Below are 27,720 nucleotides of genomic sequence, written 5' to 3'. Positions count from 1 at the left end.
ACATCAGCAGGAGAGGACTCTTTAAAGTAAAGACACTACATACTGAACATCAGCAGGAGAGGACTCTTTAAAGTAGAGACACTAGATACTGAAATTAAAATGAGCATTATAGTGCTTCTTAAATCCCACACATCTAAAATATGTTTTAATCTAAATGTCTTTTGACCTTCAAATCTGTTGTAATGTTCCGACAGTCAATTACAGATCATATATGTTCTAATTAAGAGTAAAGGATGTCTTCATTATGTCCATATTCCCTTACTTACTGAAGAAATATCAGACTACAAAAACACCTTAATCCAACAATAAAAGGACAACTCAAGAAGCCTCAAGAGAAGATGAACAGGGCCCTAAAGTGTCTGAAGTTCACCTTCAAATGCCACTTTGGGAGAGACGCGTACCAACAAGGAAGAGACTCATAATGACCTCAAAGAAGCAGAAAGAGAAAGAAAAAAACCATAAAGAGACTCACGACATCAACAACAAAATAAAGTGTATTGCTCTTATGAAGTAGAGGTGGTGAGAGGCCTTTTGCATGTTGATGCCCAGGGGCCCATTTTCACACAATCCACCAATGCATACCGTTTAAAAAGGTCATTCAAAAATGTGTGCATGATTTAAAAGCTTAAAAACCTGCGAACATATGGTCCCTTTAAGGGAGAATGGATGAAGGAAAAGGGTGAAATTGAGGCCCCTTATTTAGCCTCAGGCATCCATTCCTCCCCCATCTTCATCCCTCCACCCTTCATCTTAAACCCCCTCCTCTTCTTCACATCTGTCTATCCTCTTTTCAGCATCCTTCCTCCACTTTCTTCTTTTTTTAGCTCCATCTATCCAGCACCTCACCCTCTCTTCCTGCAACCCTTCCTCCGTATCTGTTGCCTTTTCATCTCTTTACACACCCCCTCCTCCTCCTCCTCCTCTTCCTCCCTCCCTTCCCCCCCTCCCTTGTTGTCAGTCACTTTCCCTGCGAGCAGACGGCGGACTGGAGACGGTAATCCCCCCCTCCCTCCCGCCTCCACCCATTTGACTCCACCCCACCTCTCTCTTTTTTTTTTCAAAAAAAACCAGAAACCGGTGGCTAAACCTCGCGGGACACCTGTGCTGCTGGATGCAAAAAAAAAAAATCCCGGTGGTTTTTAATCTGAAATCACACCTATACATTGTGCATGTTGCTGGGGAGACGCGGAGAGAAGCAGATCATTTTTTGACGGTTTCGGAGCATCAGCATCAGTCGGCGGATGGAGATGGAGATGAAGGCGGAGGCATGGTGGTGTCGGTGATCTCAGACTGCATGGTGGACATTTAGCAGGTGATTTAACAGGCTGGTGCCGCATTTCCTGGCCGCCGCGAGCGACGCCGGTGGAGACGGTGATGCTGTCGTCGTCATTTTGCCACAGAGAGACATAGAGAGACAGAGTGATGGAGGAGGAGGGCGGTGTGAGATCAGGCCGCCCCGATCAGCAGGTCGGATGCTCCGCCTGAAGCTGCAGGAGTCATGATATGCATGCTGGATCAAAACAATACAGATCTTTGGAAAAGGTGGAATACAAAAAATCCCTGTGCGTAAAAGTGAGAATGCATCATATGAGTTCAGGGTGGATTACAGAGCAGCAGGCCTCCATCTGAAGCCAGAAAGAAGAAGAAGAAGAAGGAGAAGAAGAAGGAAACTGTTGCTGCTTTTTTATTCTGGTGTTTCACCCAGCTGTTGCCACAAAGATGACTCACTTACAGGCTGGCCTCTCTGCGGAGACCCTGGAGAAGGCGAAGGTGGAGTTGAAGGAGAACCCGGAGACCCTCCACCAGGACATCCAGGAGGTCCGGGACATGATCATCACCCGGCCAGACATCGGGTTCCTCCGGACGGACGACGCGTTCATCCTCAGGTTCCTCCGCGCCAGGAAATTCAACCACTTCGAGGCGTTTCGGCTGCTGGCTCAGTACTTCGAGTACCGGCAGCAGAACCTGGACATGTTCAAGAACCTGAAGGCGACAGATCCGGGCATCAAGCAGGCCCTGAAGGACGGGTTCCCCGGGGTGCTGTCCAACCTGGACCGGTACGGGAGGAAGATTCTGGTTCTGTTCGCTGCCAACTGGGACCAGAGCAGGTAAGAAAGTACATTTGTCAGATATTTCTTGCGGTACTTTAAAGACATTTCATCATGATCAGAGGTTGGAAGTAGTGGGTACAATTCTCGACATGTTTAGTATTTTTGACTTTTAAAACGATCGTTAAACGTTAACGTATTTTTTCAAGATGCAAGGCTTTTATTGTCATGTGTGCATACATTAGCTACAGTGTAGTGGACAATGGCAATCTTTGGTCACAGGCTCCTCTAACAGAGCAACACAATGAAACAGATAAATGTGCAAGTCAATACAAATAAAATGGACTATAGTAGAAATTGTGCAGAATAGTCTACAAGTAATTGGAATATTGATATATAAGTTGCAAACAGATTAATGTTATGGATGTTCTTTCAAAAGTGCAGGTGTTTAACAGTCTTATACTTGTATTTTTCACGAGTATTTACATGTATGCTACTTTAAACCTCCACTGCAGATACTTTAAAGCACTAGTTACTTTTCGGATTCATATTTAGCATTAAGGAAACGTGATTAACTTAAGATATAAAGATTGAACCACTGCTGAAGGTAAATAAAAAAAGGTAAAATAATGAAATATATTATAAAAAGTTAAGAAAGTGGTGAATCATTTGTGCAAAAATACCTGTGTCTACGAAAGTAACAACAAAATAAATGTAATTATGCCCATTTGGAGGCAGAGTGAGTACTTGTTATACTTACTTAACTAAAGCAGGACTTTTACTTCAAGTGTATTTTGACATTATGTATTGGTACTTTTACTCAGGATCTGAATACTTATTCCACTATTGATAAAGAGACTGAGTGTAAGTTATCTGATCTGAGATATAAAGAGGAACACAGAGAGGGGGGGGGGGCAGTGTTTTAAAATCCAAAGAAGTGCAGGATGGTTAATGGAGCTGTCCGTTCAGCACCACAACATTTATCACAAAACGCCAACAAACAAACCCATTCTTCTTCTTTAATAAGTTCTAGAAAGACAGTGCACACCCACACACAAAACACACATGGGAACATTAAATGAGATTTATTCAGTTGTGGAAAAATAACGGGACATTCATCCCAGAGGTGTTGGATAAAGGTCAGCGCTCTGCAAACCAAAATAGGAAAATTCAAGTCGATTATAACCCAACAATATTTGCCCAACAACTTTTGACACCACCGTTCTATGAGCATTCATTCAGATGATGACAAACTACCAACATTGACTGTATAGGGGAGAAAAGGGGGGGCAACAAGAGGAGACATCCTTCTTCCAGGCTTGACAGACCTTACCATAAATGCTGTATATGGAAAGTACAACAGAATATAAAATAAACTTATGAAATGCATTACTTGTATGGATATTGCAGTTTGTGCACAGGGGCATTGTTATGATAAAACAAGAAGGACGATTTCATCTTACTGTTGCCACAAATCTGCAACACTATCGTCTTAATATGTAAACTGGAAAGAAGCTGAAAGAGTCTCAGACCAGCATGTATAGATACTTTAGGTTATACATTATACATTTCATTTCAGCATTCGCAATAATATGACTTATTCATAAAGCTTTGATCAGTGTAAATGATTGTTTTCCGTCCCAACCCTTTAATCTTAATAACTCGGGCTGTGGGGAAGAAATACATACATATTGATAAGGTACGGTACGTTTATTTATAAAGCACATTTTCAGACAGAGAGGCAATTCAAAGTGCTTTACATCATCATTAACACTAAGAAGACAACAGAAAGGAGCACAATAAATAAACATCATGGAACAACAGATTCATGAAAAACATGCATAAAAGAGATACAGAATAGTTTAACAACAACATTGTAAATACGGTAGGTGCTAAACAAGAACTCAGCGTTGGTGAAGACCTCAGGTTTCTGGAAGTTTGTTGAGCATAACAACTAATGCTAAGGTAAGGTTGATTATTACTGACTCCACGCAGTACAACCAAACCATCATGCATAGGTGTCATTTACACTGGGGGCGCCGGAAAGCAAACACTTTTAAAAAGTTGTAATTAGGTACAAATGTTATTCTAAATAGCTTGCACGAGACATGTCAACTAAATAATGAGAACGCTTTGAGAAAGGTTTGTTTGAACAGTAGGACAGCAGACAATGTATTGTCAATGTAGAACAATGTTGCATTGCCTTAAATTACATAATATTCCACGATTAGTACGTTTAACAAATTCAAGATTTCTATTCTCACTCTGTTAATGATGCAGTATAGAGGCGTGTGGCGCAGTGGGTTGTGCGTTGGTGTTCGGATCAGGGGGGCAAACCCCACTGCAGTCAGCATGTCGTTGTGTCCCTGAGACACTTCACCCCAAATTGCTCCTGTGGGGATTGTCCACAGTATTGAGTATGTAAGTCGCTTTGGATAAAAGCGTCTAACAAGTAACATGTAATGTGATGTAATGTATATAAAGTATAACTGCTAGCCTGCGAGCTGGTGCATTTCTAGACCATACATCATTATCTACCTCATACACATATTACATTTCCTACAATTGCATGTTGAAGACCATTACAAAAAAAAGCGTATATTTTATAATCCGACTCTTGTCCCGATCAGTTTTGAAAACCGTGACGGTAGTTTTAATAACTTGTCTGTGCTTCAGAGCCTTTATATTGTCCTTATAAACGAGCCCTGCTGCTCTCCTCCCTCAGGTACACCTTTGTGGACATCCTGAGAGCCATCCTGCTGTCGCTGGAGTCGATGATCGAGGACCCGGAGCTGCAGGTGAACGGCTTCATCCTCATCATCGACTGGAGCAACTTCACCTTCAAGCAGGCGTCCAAGCTGACGCCCAGCATGCTGCGGCTCGCCATTGAGGGCCTGCAGGTAGGAGCTGTCATGGTGGTGGTTTATCTTTGGTTAGTGGTGTGGTGCAGAGAGGGAACAAGTACACACATCCTTTACTCAAGTAGAAGTACAGATACTCATGTTTAAAAATACTCTGGTAAAAGTAGAAGTACTGACTAAACTTCTTTACTCAAGTAAAGGTATGGGCTTTGAAATGTACTTCAGTAAAAAGTACCCATAACTAGCAGCTGTTTTAAAGAGTACCTGACCTCCCTTTATATTAATAGAACAATAATGTCATTGTTAGCTAATGAATGTTTCCATGCTGAACAACGGCAACATGACAACGTTTTCATTGGTCCCTCTTCTTTAGAGAAGACCAGGAAATGATGGATACACGGATCGTGTTCAAATCAATAGGCACGCAATGACTCTAAATAATAATGATCACGCCACCAAGCACACATTCAAACTAAAGGAACCAGCCTGTTTGGGAAATGTAAGAAGTAGAAAGTACAGGTATTTGGGTTCAACATGTAAGAAGTAGAAAGTACAGGTATTTGTGTTCAACATGTAAGAAGTAGAAAGTACAGGTATTTGTGTTCAACATGTAAGAAGTAGAAAGTACAGGTATTTGTGTTCAACATGTTAGAAGTAGAAAGTACAGGTATTTGGGTTCAAAATGTAAGAAGTAGAAAGTACAGGTATTTGGGTTCAAAATGTAAGAAGTCAAAGTAAAAAGTAATCAGAAAAATAAGTAGTGGAGTAAAGTACTGATACCAGAAACATGTACTTAAGTACAGTAACGAAGTATTTGTACTCCACTACTTCCCACCTCTGCATGGTGGTGTTTGTTCTCTTTGGTTAGTGGTGTGGTGAGCAACTCTCATGCATGAGGCTGTGGTTTGCAGATGTGAAAAGTCGTTTCATGACTAAGGAGCCTAATGATATTAATAATGCAGGAAAGTCTTTGTGATTTGAAGTTATGTTCTTTTCTCATTTGCTTTATTTATGTCCCATTATTGTTTTTAGCAATACAGTTGAAGGGATTAGTCGAGTACAGAAATGGATTATATCAGTCTTCCTTAAAAATGAATCCAGAACAATTTTGATAAAGCATATCTATGTTATCAAACAACAATGTAAAATACCTGCTTCTTCCAGCTTCTTAAATCTAAGAATGTGCAGCTTCTCTTTCTTTGAGTTTTACTCTAAGTGCAAATGTAAGTATAAATTAAGTTGCCTTTGGGTTTTTTGATTATTGGTCAAACAAAACAAAAAGACGTCACTATGGCCTGATTTTATTTTACTGCTTTCTGACAAATGTATTGGCTGAAGAACTTTCTAATTGAATGAAATATCAATTGACAGATTCATTGATATTAAGAATGTAATAGTTCATATTATTATCCTCTAGAAATCTGCAGTCTTGTCCTCACCAAAGCTACGACATGTGTTTCCTGTCAGTGAAGTGGAAAAGCAAAACCTTAAGTCTTTCTTGACCTAACTTCTAACTTACAGAACAAACGTAAACCATATTCCACTTAAAAACAAGTGAACCACTTTGTTAGGGATGTTAGGAGGTTTGAGGGAATAATGACATTTCCATTTTGGTCCCACACTGCTTGGTGTTTGTTTTATTCACGGCTCGTTTGGCACTTGATGATGCAGAGAAAGTTTTTTTTTTAGTCGATGTGAGTTTGGTGTTCTTCAGGTTTCTCCTCTGTAATGAGTCCAGGTTTCCCTCCCGGGGCATGTAGAGAAGAGAATAAATGAGAAGTGAAGGTGTTCATTGGATTTGTCTGAGCACGATGAAGATATGTAATGGCATTAGTCCTGTCAGCGGAAAGGACACCTCTAATGTCATCACAGAAATGAGTTACAGGACGAGAGTTGTCCTCTGGTTATCAGCCAAACCTGAGAGGTAGTGTCTATCTTCGGATGTGTGCCAATTTGTGCCGTGCTCCATCGGTCGGTGTGTCTGGAGGAAGTGTTGAGTAAGCCGCAGCGAGGTCTGAGAGATTATCTGACGGAGGATGAGCTGTCAGAGAAACACTCTTTGAATTGAACATCAAACTCACATCCTGCGTTTCTGTAAAAGCTAAACTCCATCACACATAATGGTTTTAAAAAAGGGAGGAAACAGTGGAGCTGGATGTCAAATCGTGTTACTTTTTGAATACCTAATATGTCTGGAAACTGAGGACTTTATTTAAAAAATGAAGGATTTTTTAATTATGTATAACCTTTCGTTGAATCAGGATGGACTTCCACAGTAATCGGTGCTTTTATTTTGAAATGCAGGCGATGACTGATATGTTGTTACCCTGATCAGAAAGAAACATAACTTTTTTTTAAAGATAATGTATCACGACAACATAACCATCCACAAATCAGAGTGTGTCCTCTCTTCTAATGGGGCTTCTTAAGTACCATTAACATGTTTTTATAATATTATATTTCTATATAATCGGGATGCTTTCTAACCTCTGCGCTTTCTTTAAATTGTATTTGTCTGACTCCTGAGCACAGAGTTGACTCCATTTGTTGGAAGAAAATCAAAAGCTTGCATCAGTTTGGGGAATGAGGTCTTTGCTTAAAGGTCCCATGTCATGGCCATTTCCACTGATCATAATTCCATTGTTGAGGTCTACTAGAATAGATTTACATTGTGCAATTTTCCAAACTCACATTGGTTTCTCATACAGCATCTCTGTATAGTATGTGTATTCACTCTCTGTCCTAAACGGCTTGTTGGAGCTCCTACCCCCCCCCCCCCTCCCTGTGAGCCCACTGTGCTCTGATTGGTCAGCTCGCCCACTCTGTTCTGATGAGTCCACCACCGTTAAAGCGGAACATCAGTGATTATGTGTTATAATGGCGTTTGTTAGCAACCAGGAAATGACACCAGTAATGACAAACAGATGAGAATGCTGCGTGGGGTCTGGGTGCCGTGTTGGCGGGACGTTGCGCGGCTCGCTGCTGTGAGGAGCGGACAGTGTGAGGAGCGGACAGTGTGAGGAGCGGACAGTGTGAGGAGCGGACAGTGTGAGGAGCGGACAGTGTGAGCTGGGTTCATTTCCTGCTTGCTGCGTGGGGTCTGCGAGACAGCGAGACATCGCGAATGGACGCACCCCGAAACGCGGCGACCAATGGGTCCATTTGGGTATGGTCACGTGTACTGTACCCAGGAAGAAAAAGAGAAATGTCCAACGAGGCGTTCTGGGGCAGCATAGACAGGTCTTTTCTGTGTTAGAGTTTTACTCGCTACAGGGTGTACTTTGAGGGTTTGTGACTCTGCAGACCGTTTACATGCAGAAAAAGCTTCGTAGCACACAAGGGGACGGGTAATAACCAGAAAAGCATGACATGGGACCTTTAAGAGAATTGGTACAATTGTTAAAATGTCAAACCTTCATTTGTATTGGAAGTAAGGAGAAGAAAAGTGTTTTCCAAGGAAATCAGTATACTTTTATTTTGAAAATTCAGGCCATGGCTCTAATATTTGTGGAAAAATGAACAGAAAACCTTTTTTTTTAAATAATCAATCTCAATAACATAATTAAACATAAATCAGTGTGTAATAATGTATTCTTATTTGTCTTCTTAAGTCGAAGTATCACTTTAATAAATATCATATTTCTATATAATCGGGATGCTCTGATATTTCAGCCATCGCTCTTTCTATGAACTGAATTTCTCCGCCTCCTCGGCACAGAGTTGAGTCGGTTTGTTGGTACAAATCTTTTCTCAGACTGAGGGAACAAACTGTAGACAAACCGGTGCATTTCTGTGATCGGTGAGTCGGTATATAAGGCGTCTGACGGACCTCCAGACGCAGATTAGAGTCTGAATTATTGATGGCTGCTATTAGCTGAGTCATCGTTCACACAGTCATCGTTCACACAGAGCAGCTCGTCATCCTGCAGGACACAGAAGGGAGCGCAGAGTGAGACTAATAAAATGCATTAAACACTTTAACAAAATCACCAGGATAGAGCAGCTTTACATTCAACCCTACGTTCCTCTGGATGGAACACGTATTCAAAGGAGGTACAGATATTTGTGTTTGCTATTTTAATCTACAGATGTTAGGGTGGGTAATGCATTATTTAAAATATAGTTGAATTTATTGAAGTAGTTGAGACATACATGAATACAAAAATATGTTTCCGCAAAGTTGTGTTGTGTGAATGGAGTCGTAAAGAATGGACAAAGCTCTTTATATCAACATAAAGTCCATTTACCCTTTCCATATATCAGGAGCGGTTCTTAAAACAATTATGGGATGGATCTTGCAAATTAATATATTAAATATGTTGCATTTTTTCTCTCGGAGTAAAATCTTTGTCTGTATCATCCCTTATGTTTCACCCTGTGCACAGTATGTGAGAATAGCAGAGATGAGCCTGAGTCATTCTCACACACACACACACACACACACACACACACACACACACACACACACACACACACACACACACACACACACACACACACACACACACACACACACACACACACACACACACACACACACACACACACACACACACGCACACACAGAGATCTAAATATTGTCAAACAGCCGCAGTGACTCACTGAGCAGATTGTGTGTTGAAAAGCTGCGGATCTGCCCGACGTTCTCCTGCATGAGAGTTTGATGTAGTTTGAAGTAGTCTGATGGCCAATTTACCCTGAACACATCACTCAGTTACATCTGTGTGCATCAGCAGCTTTTCTATCTGCTGCTGCTGTCCTCGTTTCTCTTTGTTTCAGAGCGTTTTGTGCTCGGTGCAGATGATCTGATCCTAAATGAACTGACAGCAATGTGACAAATGACAAAGGCTTCTTGTGCTGCAAAACACACACTTTTTAAATCAAATCTAAGACTATCTATGGTGTTTTCATCCTCCATAGATTGGCCTGATTCTTGAGATAAGCGAAGGCATCTTTCTCTCCCAAATATATTTGGGATTTTTAGCGAAATTGTCATTTGCACTTTAAGATATGGTTGTTTTTGGTGACCATCAATTTCTTAAAAATAATGGGTTAAAAATGTTTCGATGTATAACTCGCACCAAGAGATGTTAACTAAGAAATTAGAACTCTTTGAAAAAGTTCATTTGCACAAAAAGAAGAAATGTGCATTTTTCTATCTAAAAGAAATCCAGATTCGAAATGACCCGAAAAATGTGTCTGCACAGATAACAAAAAGAGTTAACGGAGATATTGAATAACATGGGCGTCACTCTGTTAGAAAAAGTGGTGGTGACACTATATATACATACTGTACATACCTATTCTCTATTTAATTATTTCTAATATTAAACGTGTCGCAGGTCCATGGAAATACATGCAAAAAGTGTGAACAGTCCTCGAGGTTGCACGCTACTTTCAGAAAGTTTTTAAGAAATGGTCCTAATGCAAAGTGGTGGGACAACATGTAGCAGCGCTCCCCGTGTACACGACACCTATGTTGAATAAAATGGATATATTACGTCATTTTCTTGGTTAATAATGCTCTTTAACATCCTAATATAAGATAATACGACATCATTAAGTTGTCCTGTTATCAATGTAAGATGTCAAAATCCAGTTTCCTATATCTATCTTTCAGTTCAGGTGTATTGAGTCGTCAGCTCGCCTCTCTTTTGTGTCGTTCTCCATGCTCATGTTGCTCGCGCTGCTCGCGCTGCTCACACTGCTCACGCCGCTCAATTGTGACTTAGTGTTTGTCATGGAAACCCTGACAGTGTTAGTTTTAAGAAATACAAATAGCATGTAGGACACATGCCTGGGGAAACAGCTGTGTGGCACAGTATGCTGCACATCTCACAGAGGAAGAGGAAGAGAGGCTAATGATCCTGCTGGCAGACCCTTAAGGGCTCGATGGCGACTCCCCTTATTATGCAACTTATTACATTTTTTCTAAGGGCTATTTTTGGTGCACTTTCTTCTTGAAGTGTACACTGAGGAGGCATAATGGACGTGTTACAGTACTGCATCTTGCTCTGGGGTTGGATAAACTAATTGTGTTGCATTGACATCTATTTCTTCTTCTCCTGTTTCCTGTATGTGTTGCTTTACTCACTGATGTGTATCTGAACACAGTGAGTCAGTAAGGGAGCGTTGTGTCCTCACACTGACCCTCTCCTGAGTCAATATGCTCCTTAGAGTTTATTGTCTGGGCTCTTTGTGCTCATCAGATACAGAACATGAAGTCCATGCTCCATGTCCCCAGTAAAAAGCATATTACATGTCTCTGTGCTCGCATACAAGAGATTACATGAATGAGTGTGTGGAAACACAGGAGGTGATACAGTGTGTGCTGCGGGACTCAAACCCATCCACTCATAATCCTGCAGGATTACAATATCACTCAGGGATTAAAGTCTGCACAACTTTAGGGTTGTTCTTCTTATTCACAGGAATGTGTAAGAAAATACAGTTTTATTTAATACAAACATGTAGCTTGCACTGGCAACATGTTTAGTATCAAGAAAGGGAATATAAATAACCCACAAACTTAAATATTAAATACAGTTTAAACTGAATAAGAGGAAACATGTTTTCTTTTAAATTGAATACATACAGATATATATAATTCCTTCTATAATCTGATTTTCGGTTGCCATATCAACCACTTGATGCAATTGAGCTTAATCTCCCGGTTGACCCTCCATTTGTTTTAGCACCATTATTCCACCTTTTTTTAAGGTTGAACTTTTAACACAAAGCAGTGCAAGGTTTATTGCGTGGAACATTGTATTTGCAGAGGCAGAATTAGCTTGATATTCAAAAAACATACAAACAAAAAGATCACATCGACAAAGAGAATAGAAACCGTTTTTCAATCAAGAACATGTATTTTCACGTGGAGATCTTTACTGTTTTTTAAATATGTTTTTAAAACACTTATAGGTTGTGTTTGCAGTGATTTATTGCTGTCTCTAGGATCTGTTTGACCACGCTGGAGGTTAACGAGCTCTTGTGTCTGAGGTCAAAGATGAGTCTCCTCGTTAAAGTGATCAGTCTCAGCTTCACCCTCTGACCTCAGATCAGTTTCCTGTCACTCAGTAATCAACGAGCTGCCCTGAATCTCTCACAGTTAACTGACTGTGCAGCTGCCGACGGACAGTGAACACAACACAGCTGTGTCATGTGTGTAACGTGCATTTAAACTATTTAAAGAGCCCCTATTATGCTTTGTGGGTTGTTCCCTTCTCTGTAGTATGTTATACAGGTTTGTGTGCATGTAAATGGTCTGCAAAGGCTAAAATCCCAAAGTTCCCGAACACGGGACATCTCTAAGCGGTTGACCAATCACAACAGAGCCGGCCAGCTAACCAATCAGAAAAGACTGGGCTCTGGTTTCAGACAGAGGGTGAAAAGAGGTGCTGCATCACAGGCAGTATGAGAAAAATAAAGAGCTTTTTGAACATTAAAGCATGGAGACATGTCCCAGTAGAGACACTACATACTGATATACACCTGAACATCAGCAGGAGAGGACTCTTTAAAGTAGAGACACTACATACTGATATACACCTGAACATCAGCAGGAGAGGACTCTTTAAAGTAGAGACACTACATACTGATATACACCTGAACATCAGCAGGAGAGGACTCTTTAAAGTAGAGACACTACATACTGATATACACCTGAACATCAGCAGGAGAGGACTCTTTAAAGTAGAGACACTACATACTGATATACACCTGAACATCAGCAGGAGAGGACTCTTTAAAGTAGAGACACTACATACTGATATACACCTGAACATCAGCAGGAGAGGACTCTTTAAAGTAGAGACACTACATACTGATATACACCTGAACATCAGCAGGAGAGGACTCTTTAAAGTAGAGACACTACATACTGATATACACCTGAACATCAGCAGGAGAGGACTCTTTAAAGTAGAGACACTACATACTGATATACACCTGAACATCAGCAGGAGAGGACTCTTTAAAGTAGAGACACTACATACTGATATACACCTGAACATCAGCAGGAGAGGACTCTTTAAAGTAGAGACACTACATACTGATATACACCTGAACATCAGCAGGAGAGGACTCTTTAAAGTAGAGACACTACATACTGATATACACCTGAACATCAGCAGGAGAGGACTCTTTAAAGTAGAGGCACTGCATACTGATATACACCTGAACATCAGCAGGAGAGGACTCTTTAAAGTAGAGACTCTACATACTGATATACACCTGAACATCAGCAGGAGAGGACTCTTTAAAGTAGAGACTCTACATACTGATATACACCTGAACATCAGCAGGAGAGGACTCTTTAAAGTAGAGACACTACATACTGATATACACCTGAACATCAGCAGGAGAGGACTCTTTAAAGTAGAGACACTACATACTGATATACACCTGAACATCAGCAGGAGAGGACTCTTTAAAGTAGAGACACTACATACTGATATACACCTGAACATCAGCAGGAGAGGACTCTTTAAAGTAGAGACACTACATACTGATATACTGAACATCAGCAGGAGAGGACTCTTTAAAGTAGAGACACTACATACTGATATACACCTGAACATCAGCAGGAGAGGACTCTTTAAAGTAGAGACTCTACATACTGATATACACCTGAACATCAGCAGGAGAGGACTCTTTAAAGTAGAGACACTACATACTGATATACACCTGAACATCAGCAGGAGAGGACTCTTTAAAGTAGAGACACTACATACTGATATACACCTGAACATCAGCAGGAGAGGACTCTTTAAAGTAGAGACACTACATACTGATATACACCTGAACATCAGCAGGAGAGGACTCTTTAAAGTAGAGACACTACATACTGATATACACCTGAACATCAGCAGGAGAGGACTCTTTAATAACGATGACTCTGTCTGTCTGATGGCAGGATTGAATGTTTCAGTAGATTAGACTCAGCGGTGATCTGAGTGTGGGATTGTCTCCATTAGGCAGCTTTTGTAACAGACTTTTGTAAACCCTAACCTCTTAATGTTGCGTTCATGTGCTCGTGGGAAAGTATGACACATGGGACTCTTACCCGGCTGATACTGGTAGTTATATTTCTGAGCTCATGCAAACAGGAGGTTTAACCGTAATGAGGGGAAATATAATGAAAATATTATTACAGTTATAATACATTGATTTTTACTGACATATTGACATTTTCTTATATCTCCAATTACAACTTGGTGTCTAATTGTGTGATAAAAAAACGTAACATTTGGTAAAGCTTTAGCAGAAATTGTCCAAAAATGACCAAAAAGAGCATTTATATAGGATTTCTCCTCCTCTGGCCAATACAACCCTTTTACTTGTGTTGTCTTTACCCTCCCCCCTTTTTTTAACAACATCATCAACCCCTTCCCCCTTTTCTCTCCCCGTCTCTCCCTTAATTCAGTCACTCCATCATAGTTCAGCAGAAACAGCATTTTTAGGTCAGTTTATATAATGGCAATTCCCGGAAGAAAGCACCTTGTGAATCAGCTTATTGTTTACAAATAAACTAACTAATCAAATTGGTATTTCTTTAGACACATAAAAGTAAAAAATTAAGATAAATATAAACAGAAATCATCCAAAAATCTCTTTCCTGATTCCTATTTTTCACCCTTTTCTCTCGTTGAACCTAAAGCAGCCTCACTTCTTCACCAGCAGCCAGATGCATGATACCCTCCTCTTCCTCCTCTCCCTCTTCTTCCTCTTTTTCCTCCTCCTCTTCCTCCTCTTCCTCCTCTTCCTCCTCGACTCCCACCATCTCCGCGTTGCCACGGCAACATGTCTTGCTGCCACGCTCTGCCCTCTCCTCCAGACGGACTCCTTTTGCCGAACGGAGAAACAAAAACACCCATTTCTCCATCTTCTCACTTTCTCTGTTTCTCGTTTTTGTGTGTGTGTGTGTGTGTGTGTGTGTGTGTGTGTGTGATGTTTAATTGATGCTGTAAAGATGCTTACCTAATACGCAATGCTGCTGCAGAAAGTAGAGTTATTGTTTCTTTACCTTTTTATATTCAATAAGTCTTAATCTTTTTGGTGTGTTGGAATTATCCAGCAATCAATGGCACTTTAGATTTGTTTTTGGTATTGATTTAATACATTGCTGACTCTAATTACTTTAGTGATCACCTCTTTCTTTATTTACCCATTGATTGATAATTCCGATGTGTAATAAAACTATTAGTGATCACCTTGTTTAAAATGAACAAAGACGTACCCTTAGCCTCTTAAGCCCTGAGCCTGTTTTTCAGGTCTCAGGCTCGAAAATGACATTCCCAGAACAAATGACCATATCTTCCCTTCTAAAAGGGTTAAATTAATAATCTTTATTCTCAAAGTAATGATAAACCTGTGAGTTGGATGGAGAAAAGTCAGAATCAATATAGATGTTTTTTATTTTAAAGAAAATTCAGATTTTACATAGTAAAAAACTGTAAATTATAGTGTCCGTCCAAAAATTCTTTTTTACTTATAGTGAAAACCACCCTTGGATGATGGGTTAGTAGACTAAAAGCTTTAGGAATCCAAAGTACAACATATAATAAGTACCCTGTATCAAGATTGATGCAAAACAAGTGAAATTTGACCTTTTTAGAGAGATTTAGCCAAAAAAACCCACTTCTGGGGTCATTTGGGTGGATTTGACCTATCTCTGGCCCCCCTTGCTCGATTTTGATGAATGAAATCTCTTTATAATCGCTAGAGGCAATGGAATCGAGGGAAAGTTATATACACACCAAAACGTTAACAAATAAGGAGTGAGAGTGACGCGTTACCAAAACCGGAAGCTGCATACACTCTGGTGGCTACCATTAGCAGCTAACTTTTCCGCTCCGATTTTTACATAAAAAATGGAATTATGGATTATAAATCATTTCTTCAAAGGCACAGGTACATTATCAACCTATGGATCAACAGTTGTAGCATTTTATTTTTTCGTTTTAATGCCATTGAACACGTCTTTTGACCTAATTGACAGCTACAGTGAGACGATCTGCCGTAAATGCTCCGTAAAGGTACGTGTTGTGATGTCTGTGTTTGCTTCCCCTGTCGCAAGTTCGGATCGCTCAGTGATGATACTATACCTAAATAATCAGTGGAGTCTCAGCTTTAATCGGCTATATTGTATGTGCAGCTACGATAAGTAATAAGGGTATCTTTATCTTGAATTGTGTGCCGCAGTGCGTTAGAATTTTTTCGCTCAGGGGTCATTTAGACGCTTCTTATGAGACTTGTGTTTTGTTTTGGTAAAAATGGTTCATATCTTCAGTTAGCTGAGATTCTTCCCGTTAATCTGGTGCTACACATTAATAGTTTCATCAATGTTAAGAAGCCCTGAGACATTATCTCGAAAAAAAAACGGTGGGAGGGGTCCAATGGGGGGACCGCCGTGCTTAAGAGGTTAAATTATATGTCACAGTTTCCTTAATTTCTATACTCTAAATTAAAACATTTATTTATCCTAAGACTAATTAGCAAAATATTTTTAACCTGTTAAACCCTGCAACATCTTGCAAGAAACAGCGTCTGAGCTTGAGGGCTTCTTAACATTTAACAAACTATGAATGTGTCATACCCACTTAGGAAGAAACTCAGCTACCTGACGATATGAACCATTTTTACCGAAACAAAACACAAGTTGAACGCCGAGCCTCTGAATTAGCACTAAACAAAAGAAGCTAATGCACTTACCACATAACTCACGGTAGAAATATGTGTATACTTCATCGGATCTGCACAAACAAGATATCATCTGAAAGCTGAGATTCCACAGATTCCAATGGTATAAGTATCATTACTGAGCGACCAATACTCACCGCAAAGAAAGCCAGCAAAGACAACACACAACGGCAAATACTTCTTACCTTTGCTGTTTTCTGATCAAAAGTTGTGTTCAATGGCATTACAACTGATAAAAACGCTGCTGAAGGTTAATCCAATGTCTCTGTGTCACTTTGAAATGATTACTGATAATCCATCATCATATTTATGATCAATAAGCTTAGTTTTCAGTTTTCAATTTTCAGAGCGTAACGTAGCTTTCGGTTTGGGCAAACTGCGTGCGCATCTTTTGCGTCTTTTTTTATTTTCATGTTTGAAATTCATAATTTGAAAATTATTCGATAATAATATGCTACAGTACACGTACTTCTAGGTCTCTGTGTTTCATTCAAGCTCGGCTCTGTGTGTGTGGCACGAGCCATTTTGTGTGCGTGCGTGCGTGCGCGCGCGCGCGAGAGAGAGAGAGAGCGCACTGGTACCGGAGATTGTTATTGTTGTTAGCATCTGTTGCTAGCTAGCTACGCTAACGGATATAAGGAGCTGTTTCCACAACAAGGTGAAGGGAATGTCCTCTCCTGTCAGACTGAGAGGCTCAGGTGAGCTAAAGGACTCTCTAAGGGTTTAGATAGTTAACTTTGGTCTAAGTTATCTCAGTGGGTCTCAAACGGTTTGGTCACGATTAATGTAATCAAGTATTACGTTTATATGATCATTATAGGCATAACAAAAGGTATGCAATACTATATGACAGTAAAACAAGAATACAGTTTGAAAGGGGAGTGATAAAAGAAAATCTGTTTACAGTTCTGTTTCATATGGGTGTTGAGAGATGTTTCCATAGATCTCTTCATTTTGCTCTCAAAGTGCACCAGATTGATGCATTTAACTTCAATATTTAAAGAAAATCTTCCCGGGGGTCCACACACCACCTATAGAAATAGCACTTTACCCCTGCTTACACCTATATTATTACCTGATTATTGAGCCTTCATTGTAACAGTCGCGGGTGTACTGTGTATGTGCGTTTGGGGAGTGTTGCTGTAGAATATTCCACTGTAGCGCTCAGTACATTAATGGGAAACCCTAAATGTTCGAGCACCCTCTATGAAACGTTAAGCTACCCCACAGCACCCCCAATAGAACATATCTGGGGCTTAACAGGTTAAAAAATACGTCATAAGTTGTAGCTTTAGTGAAATCAGTAAATTATTTATTTCAGTTCACGTAATTATTTTGTAGTTTTCTTGCTGATTTCGGACAAAATGTCAAACTGTGACTTTTCTAATCATTTGCATTAATTCATGTTTCATTTGTCGTACAATCGAAGTGCATTTTGCTTCACAGAGCTGAATATCTGCAGGTATTTAAATGCACATTAACACACAGGGCACAGCGGCAGTCAGTGAGCTCTCTGTGGATTTTCTCTTCATTAGCATCGTTACGTAACACTCTGAATAACTGGGACCCCAGAGGAAACTGCCAACAACGTCTGAAGAAACCCCATGAAACACACTCTGACCTACTGTAAGTGTGTGTGGAAACACTCTCCATCTGTAGTCTGGAAACATCACTGCACTGATATCTGGGAGCATTCATTGAAATCCTCCTCCGCCCTCTCATCATCATGTATAATAAATGATAAAAGCTTTGCAAGCACCCTGTAATTTCAGTCTCAGGCAGTATAATTAGGACAGTGGATTTAATGTAAGCTTTAAAATGAGGAAATATGATAACAGTAAATGGGTTAATGTGAACTAACGGGGTGTAATACCTTTTTTTTTATTATCTTTCCCTCAATTTAGTCACTGCATCATTGTTAGCTAAACACAATATTTGCTGGGCAGTTTATGAAATGTAATTTTCCGGATAGATTTGACATTTTAACCATTTTATCAGTGTTACGATATGCAGATTGTCAGGGCAGAACTGAAGCTATAAAGGGCGACTGTGGCTGAGAGGGAGTGCGGTCGTCTTTCAACCAGAAGGTTGTTGGTTCGATCACAGCCCGTGCAGTCAACATGTCGATGTGTCTTTGGGCAAGATACTGAACCCTGAGGTGGACTGGTTGGCCAACGGTGTGTGTGTCCGCTCTGCCCTCTCCTCCAGACAGACTCCATTTGTCGAGCGGAGAAACAAGAACACACTCTTCTCACTTCCTCTGTGTGTGTGTGTGTGAGTTAGTGTTAGCTTCCCTCGAGCAAGTGGTGCAGCTTTGCATGAATGAGGTTGAATCAGGTGACCTGATAAAGAGCTTTATAAGTACAGTCCATTAGCCGCCTTTATCTTAGCTAACCATTGTGTTGTTGACATTGATGATGTTACTTTGCGTGGTTTTCCTAACGTTAGCTTTTTACCTGAAAATGGTGTTGGGAGAGGGATCCCCCGTCTGTTGCTCTCCTCAAGGTTTCTTCAATTTGGGAGTGTTTTCTTGTCCGATGTGAGGGTCCAAGGACAGAGGGGGTTGTACTGTATTCATATACTACTACAAAAAAGTCCACTGAGACAAATTCTAAATGTGTTGTATTGAGCGATATAAATACACTTTGACTGATTGATTGATTGAGATTATCCTGCTGAACGTAACATGTCAATATCATAAATATCATAAAACATGAATTTGCCACAGATATTTTTTTGCTATATTCCCAAATGTTTTTTGTCGAAGGAACCAGGGAGATGCTAACTTCTGTGTCGACCTCCACAAGTAAATCACCACTCTATATCTCAGCAGTGTTTCAGTGGAAACAGGAAGTGCGGTGATGAATAAACAGGCGCAGGTTTTTCTTCACTGCAGTATGGATTTTTCTCCGTCTTTTATCTTCCAGCTGCAGGAAAACAGCAGCTGTCCGTCCCCATGTTCCCCCGCTTCAATAACACACATCACAGCAGCTTTACTCTGATGTGAGAAAAGAAGCTTCCAACAGAGTCTCTGCCAAATATCCAAGATCTCCTCATTTCAGTTTTTTTAATTGAACTAGTCTTTGCCAGAAAACAAACAATGACTCCTAAAAGTAAAAATAGAAGTCAGATGCTTTCGTGGAGCTGCTAAATATATCAGTGTTTCTTATGTATTGTCTTATATATATTTAGTACAGTTAGTAGTACTTAGATTTATTGTTTTGTATTGTTTGTGTTTTCTACTGTGGTAGCAAATTGAGCATAAAGAAATCAGAATTGAATTTTTGTTTTAGTGTTTAATGATACATACTGTATGTCAGGGTTGGGGGAAAATAGGACCCAAGTGCAGTTAAAAATACAAAAAGGTTTGGTAACAAAAAGCGAGCTTTATTCAAAAAAGCCGAAGACAGGAAAAACAAGAAACTAATTAACATTAACAAAACCGGGGAGCACGACAGACAGGAACAAACTTACAGGCGGGAACAGGCAGGAGACATGGACTAGCATAGACGAGCATAGGCAGGTAGCATGGACATGAAACGACGGGAAGGTATCATAGACATTAAAGGTCCCATGCCATGGCCATTTCTACTGATCATAATTCCATTGTTGAGGTCTACTAGAATAGATTTAAATTGTGCAATGTTCCAAAATCACATTGGTTTCTCATACAGCATCTCTGTATAGTGTGTATTCACTCTCTGTCCTAAACGGCTTGTTGGAGCTCCTGCCCCCCCCTCCCTATGAGCCCAGTGTGCTCTGATTGGTCGGGACATTGTGAGGCTCGTTGCTGCTCGCCGCTGCTGCGAGCTGCTACGAGCTGCTGCAAGGAGCGGACAGGTTTCCGGGTCGGTGATACAGAGAGAACAAGCGAAACTCATCCTGAGCACACACAAACACTCACAGCCGAAGTAAAAACAATAAGTGTGGCTTGATATTGAGTAAGAAAAAGGTTTATAACGCTGTGAGAATGGGTCTGCAGAGAGCATTTCTCCGCGATCCCAACTCGTCTATTACCAGCATTCAGGGAGCTCTATGCAAGTCAATGGGGACTCCCTGTTAGTTAGCCAAGGGATCCTGGTGTGTGAGGTGCTCCGCGGATTGGTCCATTTGGGCCAATCCGGTCATTTGTTGTTGATTTGGGTGTTCACACGTCACAGAACCCAGGAAGCAAACAATGGAAAAAGATAAATCTCCAACGAGGCGTTCTGGTGCAGCATGGGACAGGTCTTTTCTGTGTTAGAGTTTTACTCGCTACAGGGTGTACTTTGAGGGTTTGTGACTCTGCAGACCGTTTACATGCAGAAAAACCTACATAACACACAAGGGGACGGGTAATAACCGGAAAAGCATGACATGGGCCCTTTAAGAGACGACAAACAGACATGGAGCACAGGGGAAGACAAGACTAAATACACAGAAGGGTAATCACAGGACAAGACACAGCTGGGCAGGGGAGGCAGAAACACAAGGGCAACAGGTGAACACAATCAGACAATCAGACACACCAGGGAAACTAACGACAGGAAGGCAAACACAGGAAGTAGGATCAGACAAGACACAAGGAGGAAAACATTTCAAAATAAAAGGTGGAGAATGAAAACATAAATCCAAAACCATGACACTGTGGGTGTTTCTCAATCGCGAGTAAAGCTGCTGCAGAGCCACTATTTCAAGCATACTACGTCATCGAGTGCCGCCGAAGGACTGTTCCAATCTCCAGCATACTTGGAAATCTACCGAGCCCGGCGTACTCCGTTTGGAGAAATATCGAGGCTGCACATGAGTAGACTCCGAGTTAAAATCCCCACAATGCTTTGCGCACGGACCAATTTCCCCAAATCTGTGGCGGAAGATGTAAGGCGGGGCCTCTCATATGACGCACACCTGCACACTTGCTAGCCTGTTCCACTCTTTGTTTTCCGAATGTCAGGAAGTATTCTTGACTCGCTTCTGAAGCAAGATGCTCGGCAGACATGTGCTACCAAGCAAGCGTACTCGCGATTGAGAAACACCCAGTATATAGTAAGAGGAATAAAGTTGTAAAATAGAAGCAAATATCGACAAGGTGAACAGAATCAGGTAATCAAACAGGAGTGGAAACACAGAGACAGGAAGCAACACAGACATAAAACAGGGGGTGAACTCTCTTCAAAATAAAACAGGAAATTAGACAGACAGTGACACTTCAAAATAAAACAAATAATACACAGACAGATCGTGACAAAGTTCTACATACTTCATACAAATATATTTAAAAACATTGTTGTCTTTTCTTGTTTTTTTGTCTTATGTCCTTTATATAATATGTTGCATTGTTGGAGGAGCTTGGGACCTAAGATTTTCATTGCTATAACTACACTGTAGCTACTGTACATATGATAATAAAACCCTTGAATCCTTGAACATATTTCCCAAAATGTCAAACTATTACGTCGCCTTTTGTTGACTTTGTGAGCAGCGTTGTAGAAATCTCTGCTTTTCTGTGCCTCATATGGTACGATTCACTCTCCTCTTTCTTTTACTAACCTCATCTCCACTCATGCATCTTCTTATTAAGGTGTTTTTTTTGTAAAGAACAAGCCAGCAAAGAAACTCAATCGTCACTCTGGGCTACACTTTCCCTCCTGAAAAGCAAAAGCACTCTGTTGGATTCACTCAGTCCTCCTGTTTCTCACTGGAGGAAAGGTTTACTCATCCCTGTGTGGATCAGAAGTGACAGCCGAGCGGAGAGAGCTCATCAGCCCGATGTGACGGAAACAGAGAGGGGATGTATGACCCCACACACACACACACACACACACACACACACACACACACACACACACACACACACACACACACACACACACACACACACACACACACACACATACACACACACACACACACACACACACACACACACACACACACACACACACACAGCGTACGTAACTCATGTCAGATGTCGTATCGTCAGCCGAGTGCTGATAGACTCGCTCTCTGAGAACATGTTGGATGTTACGGCATCAGTTCTTGAGTTTTAGGTCTTTCTGTATTATTTTTTGCAGAAATCGCACAGGGGTCTTAAGATTTATACCAAAATGTACTATTACAACTACTTATTATGAAAGGTAAGGTTAAGGTATAGTTTATTTGCATTGGACATGTCGGACACAAAGGCAATTCACATAGGCAATAACACATTACAACAAATTGAACCAAAAGACAGAGATAGAAATGAGTTAAAAATAGTCATTGTTAATACACGTAATGCTGCAAGAAGTGCTGATATAATATAGTTTAATGACCTCTGGAAAAGCAGCATTAAAGAGCCAGGTTTTCAGCCTTGATTTAAAAGGAAGTTTGTTGCAAATCTGCGGAGCTCATGGACTAAAAGCTGCGAATTTGGATCTGACCCCGGGGACAGATGAGATTAAATTGAGTGCAGGTGCGATGTTTTTCTGTCTTTATTTGGCTATTTGAACACATTTAGTTTTATCTACTTAGCAAGGAAGGATCATTTTAGTAGTGTTGTGACATAGTTACAGATAAAAGCTCTTTTTATTTAATAATTATTAACCAAACACCAGATTGCTTTTCCCTTGAGGGCATAATGAAAAACACATTATTAAGGTTAAAGAAATATGTTTATTTTTGTAGTCATTTTATTAAAACCACCCAACACAAGCTTGACTGTCAGTCCTTGTACAACACAAAATAAAAGCGGTATGTGTTTTTCCAAGAGCTCTAATTCAAATAAGATTATAGATTGTTATCAGTGGCGGCCGGTGGTCTTTTCTTTTGGTGGGGCTCTTGACGTACCGTAAGTGACCTACCCGGGGGGTCCGGGGGGTTTCCCCCCCGAATTTTTTTTTCGAGAAATGACCCCTTAAATGATGACTTCTGGTGATGTTAGAGGGGGGGGGGGAAAGGAGAAATCGAGGCTTAAAAATATGAGAAGACTGATCAATACCTCCATAATCTTCAGTGTGGAAAATATTATTTATCAACCTGAACATCTACTACTTTACCAGGAATTTGTGTTCTCAGAACTGGTCTGTTTTTTTCTTTCTTAAAACTGTTCATGTTTTATGAACCAACACCTCCACCAAGTAGCTTTACAGTGAACTGCATGTGGGATATAAAATTAATAGCATCTTTTCAGTAGCATTAATTATAAATATTGAAGTGGTTCAATACAAGTCACTACAGCATTTCAAACTGAACTGTGAATAAATGCAATTTAAAAAAAATAACCACAGCACAAAATGTCATAAATTGTGTTTTTTCTTTGTTTCTCTGAGGATTATTTACAAACAGGCTTATTTACATATAGCAATAACTCAGAAATGAAAAAGCTACATCGTCTAACACGAACAACCAGTTAGCATAATGATAATATATGTGTTATGTACAATGTAACTGGCAAGGCTAGAGCAAGAAAGAACATAAAGTTTGCAAAAGGTTTAAATAACTTCAAGTATCTGTCTTCAGATTACGTGGAGGTTTTAGTCCGATGGGAAGCAGATTTTAAGCGACACCGAAGATAAACCAAAAATGTGGTGGAGCTGCAAACCGTGTAGTGTTGCTGGGACAGGACAGGAGCTATAACTGTTGGAAAATACATCACAGACAATGCAACAAACGTGGAGACAGAACAATCACTTCTGTGATAAATGCCCACTTATTAATAAACTTCTAACAACCATGGGAAACCTCCTCTCTACATATAAAGTGATATCCAAGCATGGGAAACAAAAGACAGCATTTACCTGTTTGCATCCAGCTAGCCAAGCCTTTTTTGTGTACCAGCTACTTGCGAAGCCTCGTGTATAAGTTTTGTCTTTTTCACGAGATTGCTGCGATATATTCAAATCGGGTTGGTCCGGTCCAAGGTCTTTAAGCAACAATTTATCTGCCAAACTTCTCCTTTCGAAAGGATTGGAGATTAGCTCTTGAACAGAATTAGGCGGGGACCGAGGTCCGGAGACTCCACCTGCACACGAAGCCATCCTCATCAACTACTGCGTCAACCGGATACGAGTCACTGTCCAAACTACTCACAGACTGCACGGGGCGCTGACATTGGCGCCCCGTGACCGTCATATTTGACGACGCTGATTGGCTGAAATTATGTTTTCGCGGCATAGTTTACACGTTACAGATATCAACAGTCAGCTGCTAGTGGCTGCTGCTGCACTGGTTGAGGGCTCCTCTCTTAGCGCCCCAGACGAGAGAAGGTACACGGGCAAGGCCAGGCAGGAAACATGTGACTTATCAGTAACTTTAGACATTGTAACACAATTTTAAACGAGATTTTATTGTAGATTATACATTTTACTGATACCAATTATATAATATTTACCTTGTTCATTAAAAATAAAAATAAAAATATATATCTTTTTTAAAATATATTTTTTATTTTTATTTTTATTTTTATTTTTATTTTTTAATATGGGAAGAGGTGGGGCGGCGCCCCTAGCGCCCCTATGGACCGGCCGCCACTGATTGTTATATATTTTACATAAAGTTGATTAAAAAAACATTTATATCATTAAATATAAGCTGTAAATCCTCAGACTTCAGGATATTGAAGTGAAAGATGAAGCCATAGCTGTGTTTTCTTAGTAAATTATCAATATTTTTATATTTACTGAAGCTTGTTTTGTTATACTGACCCAAAAATAATAATTGAATGCAACTTAAACAAATTTTGCACATGATGTTTGAGGAGCTCCAAGAAAGATTACATGAAATAAAAACTGTGGAGTAATTTAAAGCACATATGAAAGTCAAATTCACAAAGTATTTCTTGGTGTTTCCTGTCCTTTCTCCCTCTATTGTATTTTTTAAAAAGATAAACCCTTGCTGACGGTGTATCTCCGGTCCAATGCAGAAACATCCGGCTGCTGCCTCAGCTCTGATTTGATGAAGTAAATAATAGATGAGCAGCTGGTGACTCACAGGTTGTTTCTCTGTCTGACCTGATGTTGCTGCTGCAGCCATTACAAACACTTTACACACTTACACACTTCACACAGCACACACTCCATCTTCATCACGTCAAATCTCACCGTGTTTTTCTCTCTTCTTCTTCCCCTTGTTCCTTCCTGCTGCAGTTTCACCTGAGATGCATTTCAGCATCAGTGTTTTCTGTGTGCAGTAAGAGGTGTTGGTTTTATTCTGTATACTTTTAATGCTGACTCACCTCTCTCTAATGAGCTGTTTTGACTCAATGTCCATCAGCAGATTCAACTCATAAGCATTGGTTTGCAGAGGTAAAAAGTACATTAACTCAGGCTGTTCTCCGACACCATTCATGGTTTACCTACCAAAAAAACTGTCAGCTAATTCCTGTTTTTTCCCACAAAATCGATTTTTCGTGTAGGATACTTAACGTCATTGTAAAACAGGACGTATTAAAACCTGTTAAGCCCTAGAGCCCCCTGTACAGGGGGCAGTGGGGTGTTTTTTCACGAAACTGTGTCTCAGGGCTTCTTAATATTTAAAAACCTATTAATGTGTCATACCCATTTAACGGGAAGAAACTCAGCTAACTGACAATATGAACCATTTTTACCGAAACAAAACACAAGTCTCACAAGAAGCGTCTAAATGAGCCCTGAGCGAAAAAATGCTAACACACTTACCACAGAACTCAAGGTAAAAATACCCTTATTACTTATCGTAACTGCAAAAACAAGATATCAAATTAAAGCTGATATTCCACAGATTCTATAGGTATAAGTATAATCACTGAGCGATCAGAACTCGTGACAGGGGAAGCAAACACAGACGTCACAACACGTGAATTACGGAACATTCACAGGAAATCGTCTCAAATTAGCTGTTATTCTGATCAATAGTTGTGTTCAATGGCATTAAAATGATAAAAACGCAGCTGAAGGTTAATCCATAGGTTAATCCAATGTGTCTGTGTCACTTTGAAAGGATTACTGATAATCCATCATTGCATTTTTATGTAAAAAACGGAGATTTCATATTATTTTTATTTTTATAAATCTCTCTAAAGAGGTCAAATGTCACTTGTTTTGCATCAATCTTGATACAAGGTACTTATTATATGTTGTAGTTTGGATTCCTAAAGCTTTTAGTCTACTAACCCATCATTCAAGGGTGGTTTTCACTATAAGTAATGGGTTTTTTTTGGGCGGAGGTAAGAATTTACCTTTTTTTACAATGTTCCATCTGAATTTACTCTGACACAGAAACATCTATATTGATTCTGACACGTCTACATCCAACTCACAGATGTAACCTTGCTTTGAGAAAAAAGATTATTAATTTAACCCTTTTAGAAGTGAAGTTATAGTCATTTGTTCTGGGCATGTCATTTTCGAGCCTGAAACCTGAAAAACAGGCTCAGGGCTTAACTGAGAGAAAGGTCCTCTGTTTGCTCCCCGTGTGACACAAGAATTGATTCATCTTTTAACACTTCAGTAGTTATTTTATCCCAAACCAAAAATATATTTTTCTAAAACTCATCAACTAGCTTTGTTGCCTTAACATAACCAAATTGTATCCCATGAAAATGCAAGTTAAGTTTGATAAACTGTCGACTGGTCGGCTCTGTTGTGATTGGTCAACCGCTTAGAGATGTCCCGCCCCTTAGCCTATCACGTACAATGTGTTGGAGCGCTAGCCAATAGAAGCGGGAGAGTTAGATAGGGATGTCACTATGTAGTCCAACTAGCAATTCTAGTAGCGGTTTATGAAATAAAACTGTTTTTTTGGTTCTTTCAGCCTTAAGCAATAATGGAATTGGTATTCATTCAGCATTCAAGTATAAACATTCACACGCTAACAGATGCAAAGTAAAAAAAGGAGTCCAATTGAGGAATTTCATGCAGGGGGTGAAGTGTGAAGGAACTCAGGGATGTTAGCCTTTGCAGACCATTGACGTGCACTTAAACCGATAGAACGCACTACAGGAAATTGAAAATCCCCAAAAGCACAATAGCACCTCTTTAAAGCTGTCCATTTTAGCTGAACAACACTTTATATTGTGTCCTCTACAGCTCCTTCTGATCTTGAATCAAAGTCACAGTCAGTGCTGGAATAAAAAAAAGTCAAAACTGCTCGTGGCGAAGCTAGACATGTGA

General features: G+C 40.1%; 1 protein-coding gene across 1 annotated transcript in view; it reads left to right on the top strand.

Annotated features, from left to right (window-relative positions):
* The first annotated feature begins 1,113 nt into the window (after window positions 1-1,113).
* clvs2 (clavesin 2) overlaps window positions 1,114-27,720 on the top strand; it is a 39,929-nt gene continuing 13,322 nt past the window's right edge. The window contains exons 1-2 of the mRNA XM_034130589.1: window positions 1,114-2,108; window positions 4,774-4,948. Of these exons, the coding sequence (XP_033986480.1) occupies window positions 1,720-2,108; window positions 4,774-4,948 (564 nt within the window). The 5' untranslated portion in view covers window positions 1,114-1,719. The remainder of the gene's footprint in view (window positions 2,109-4,773; window positions 4,949-27,720) is intronic.

This window comes from Trematomus bernacchii, unplaced genomic scaffold, assembly GCF_902827165.1.
Source record: "Trematomus bernacchii unplaced genomic scaffold, fTreBer1.1, whole genome shotgun sequence".
Lineage (NCBI taxonomy): Eukaryota > Metazoa > Chordata > Actinopteri > Perciformes > Nototheniidae > Trematomus > Trematomus bernacchii.
This window is presented reverse-complemented; position numbering and strand designations above follow the sequence as displayed.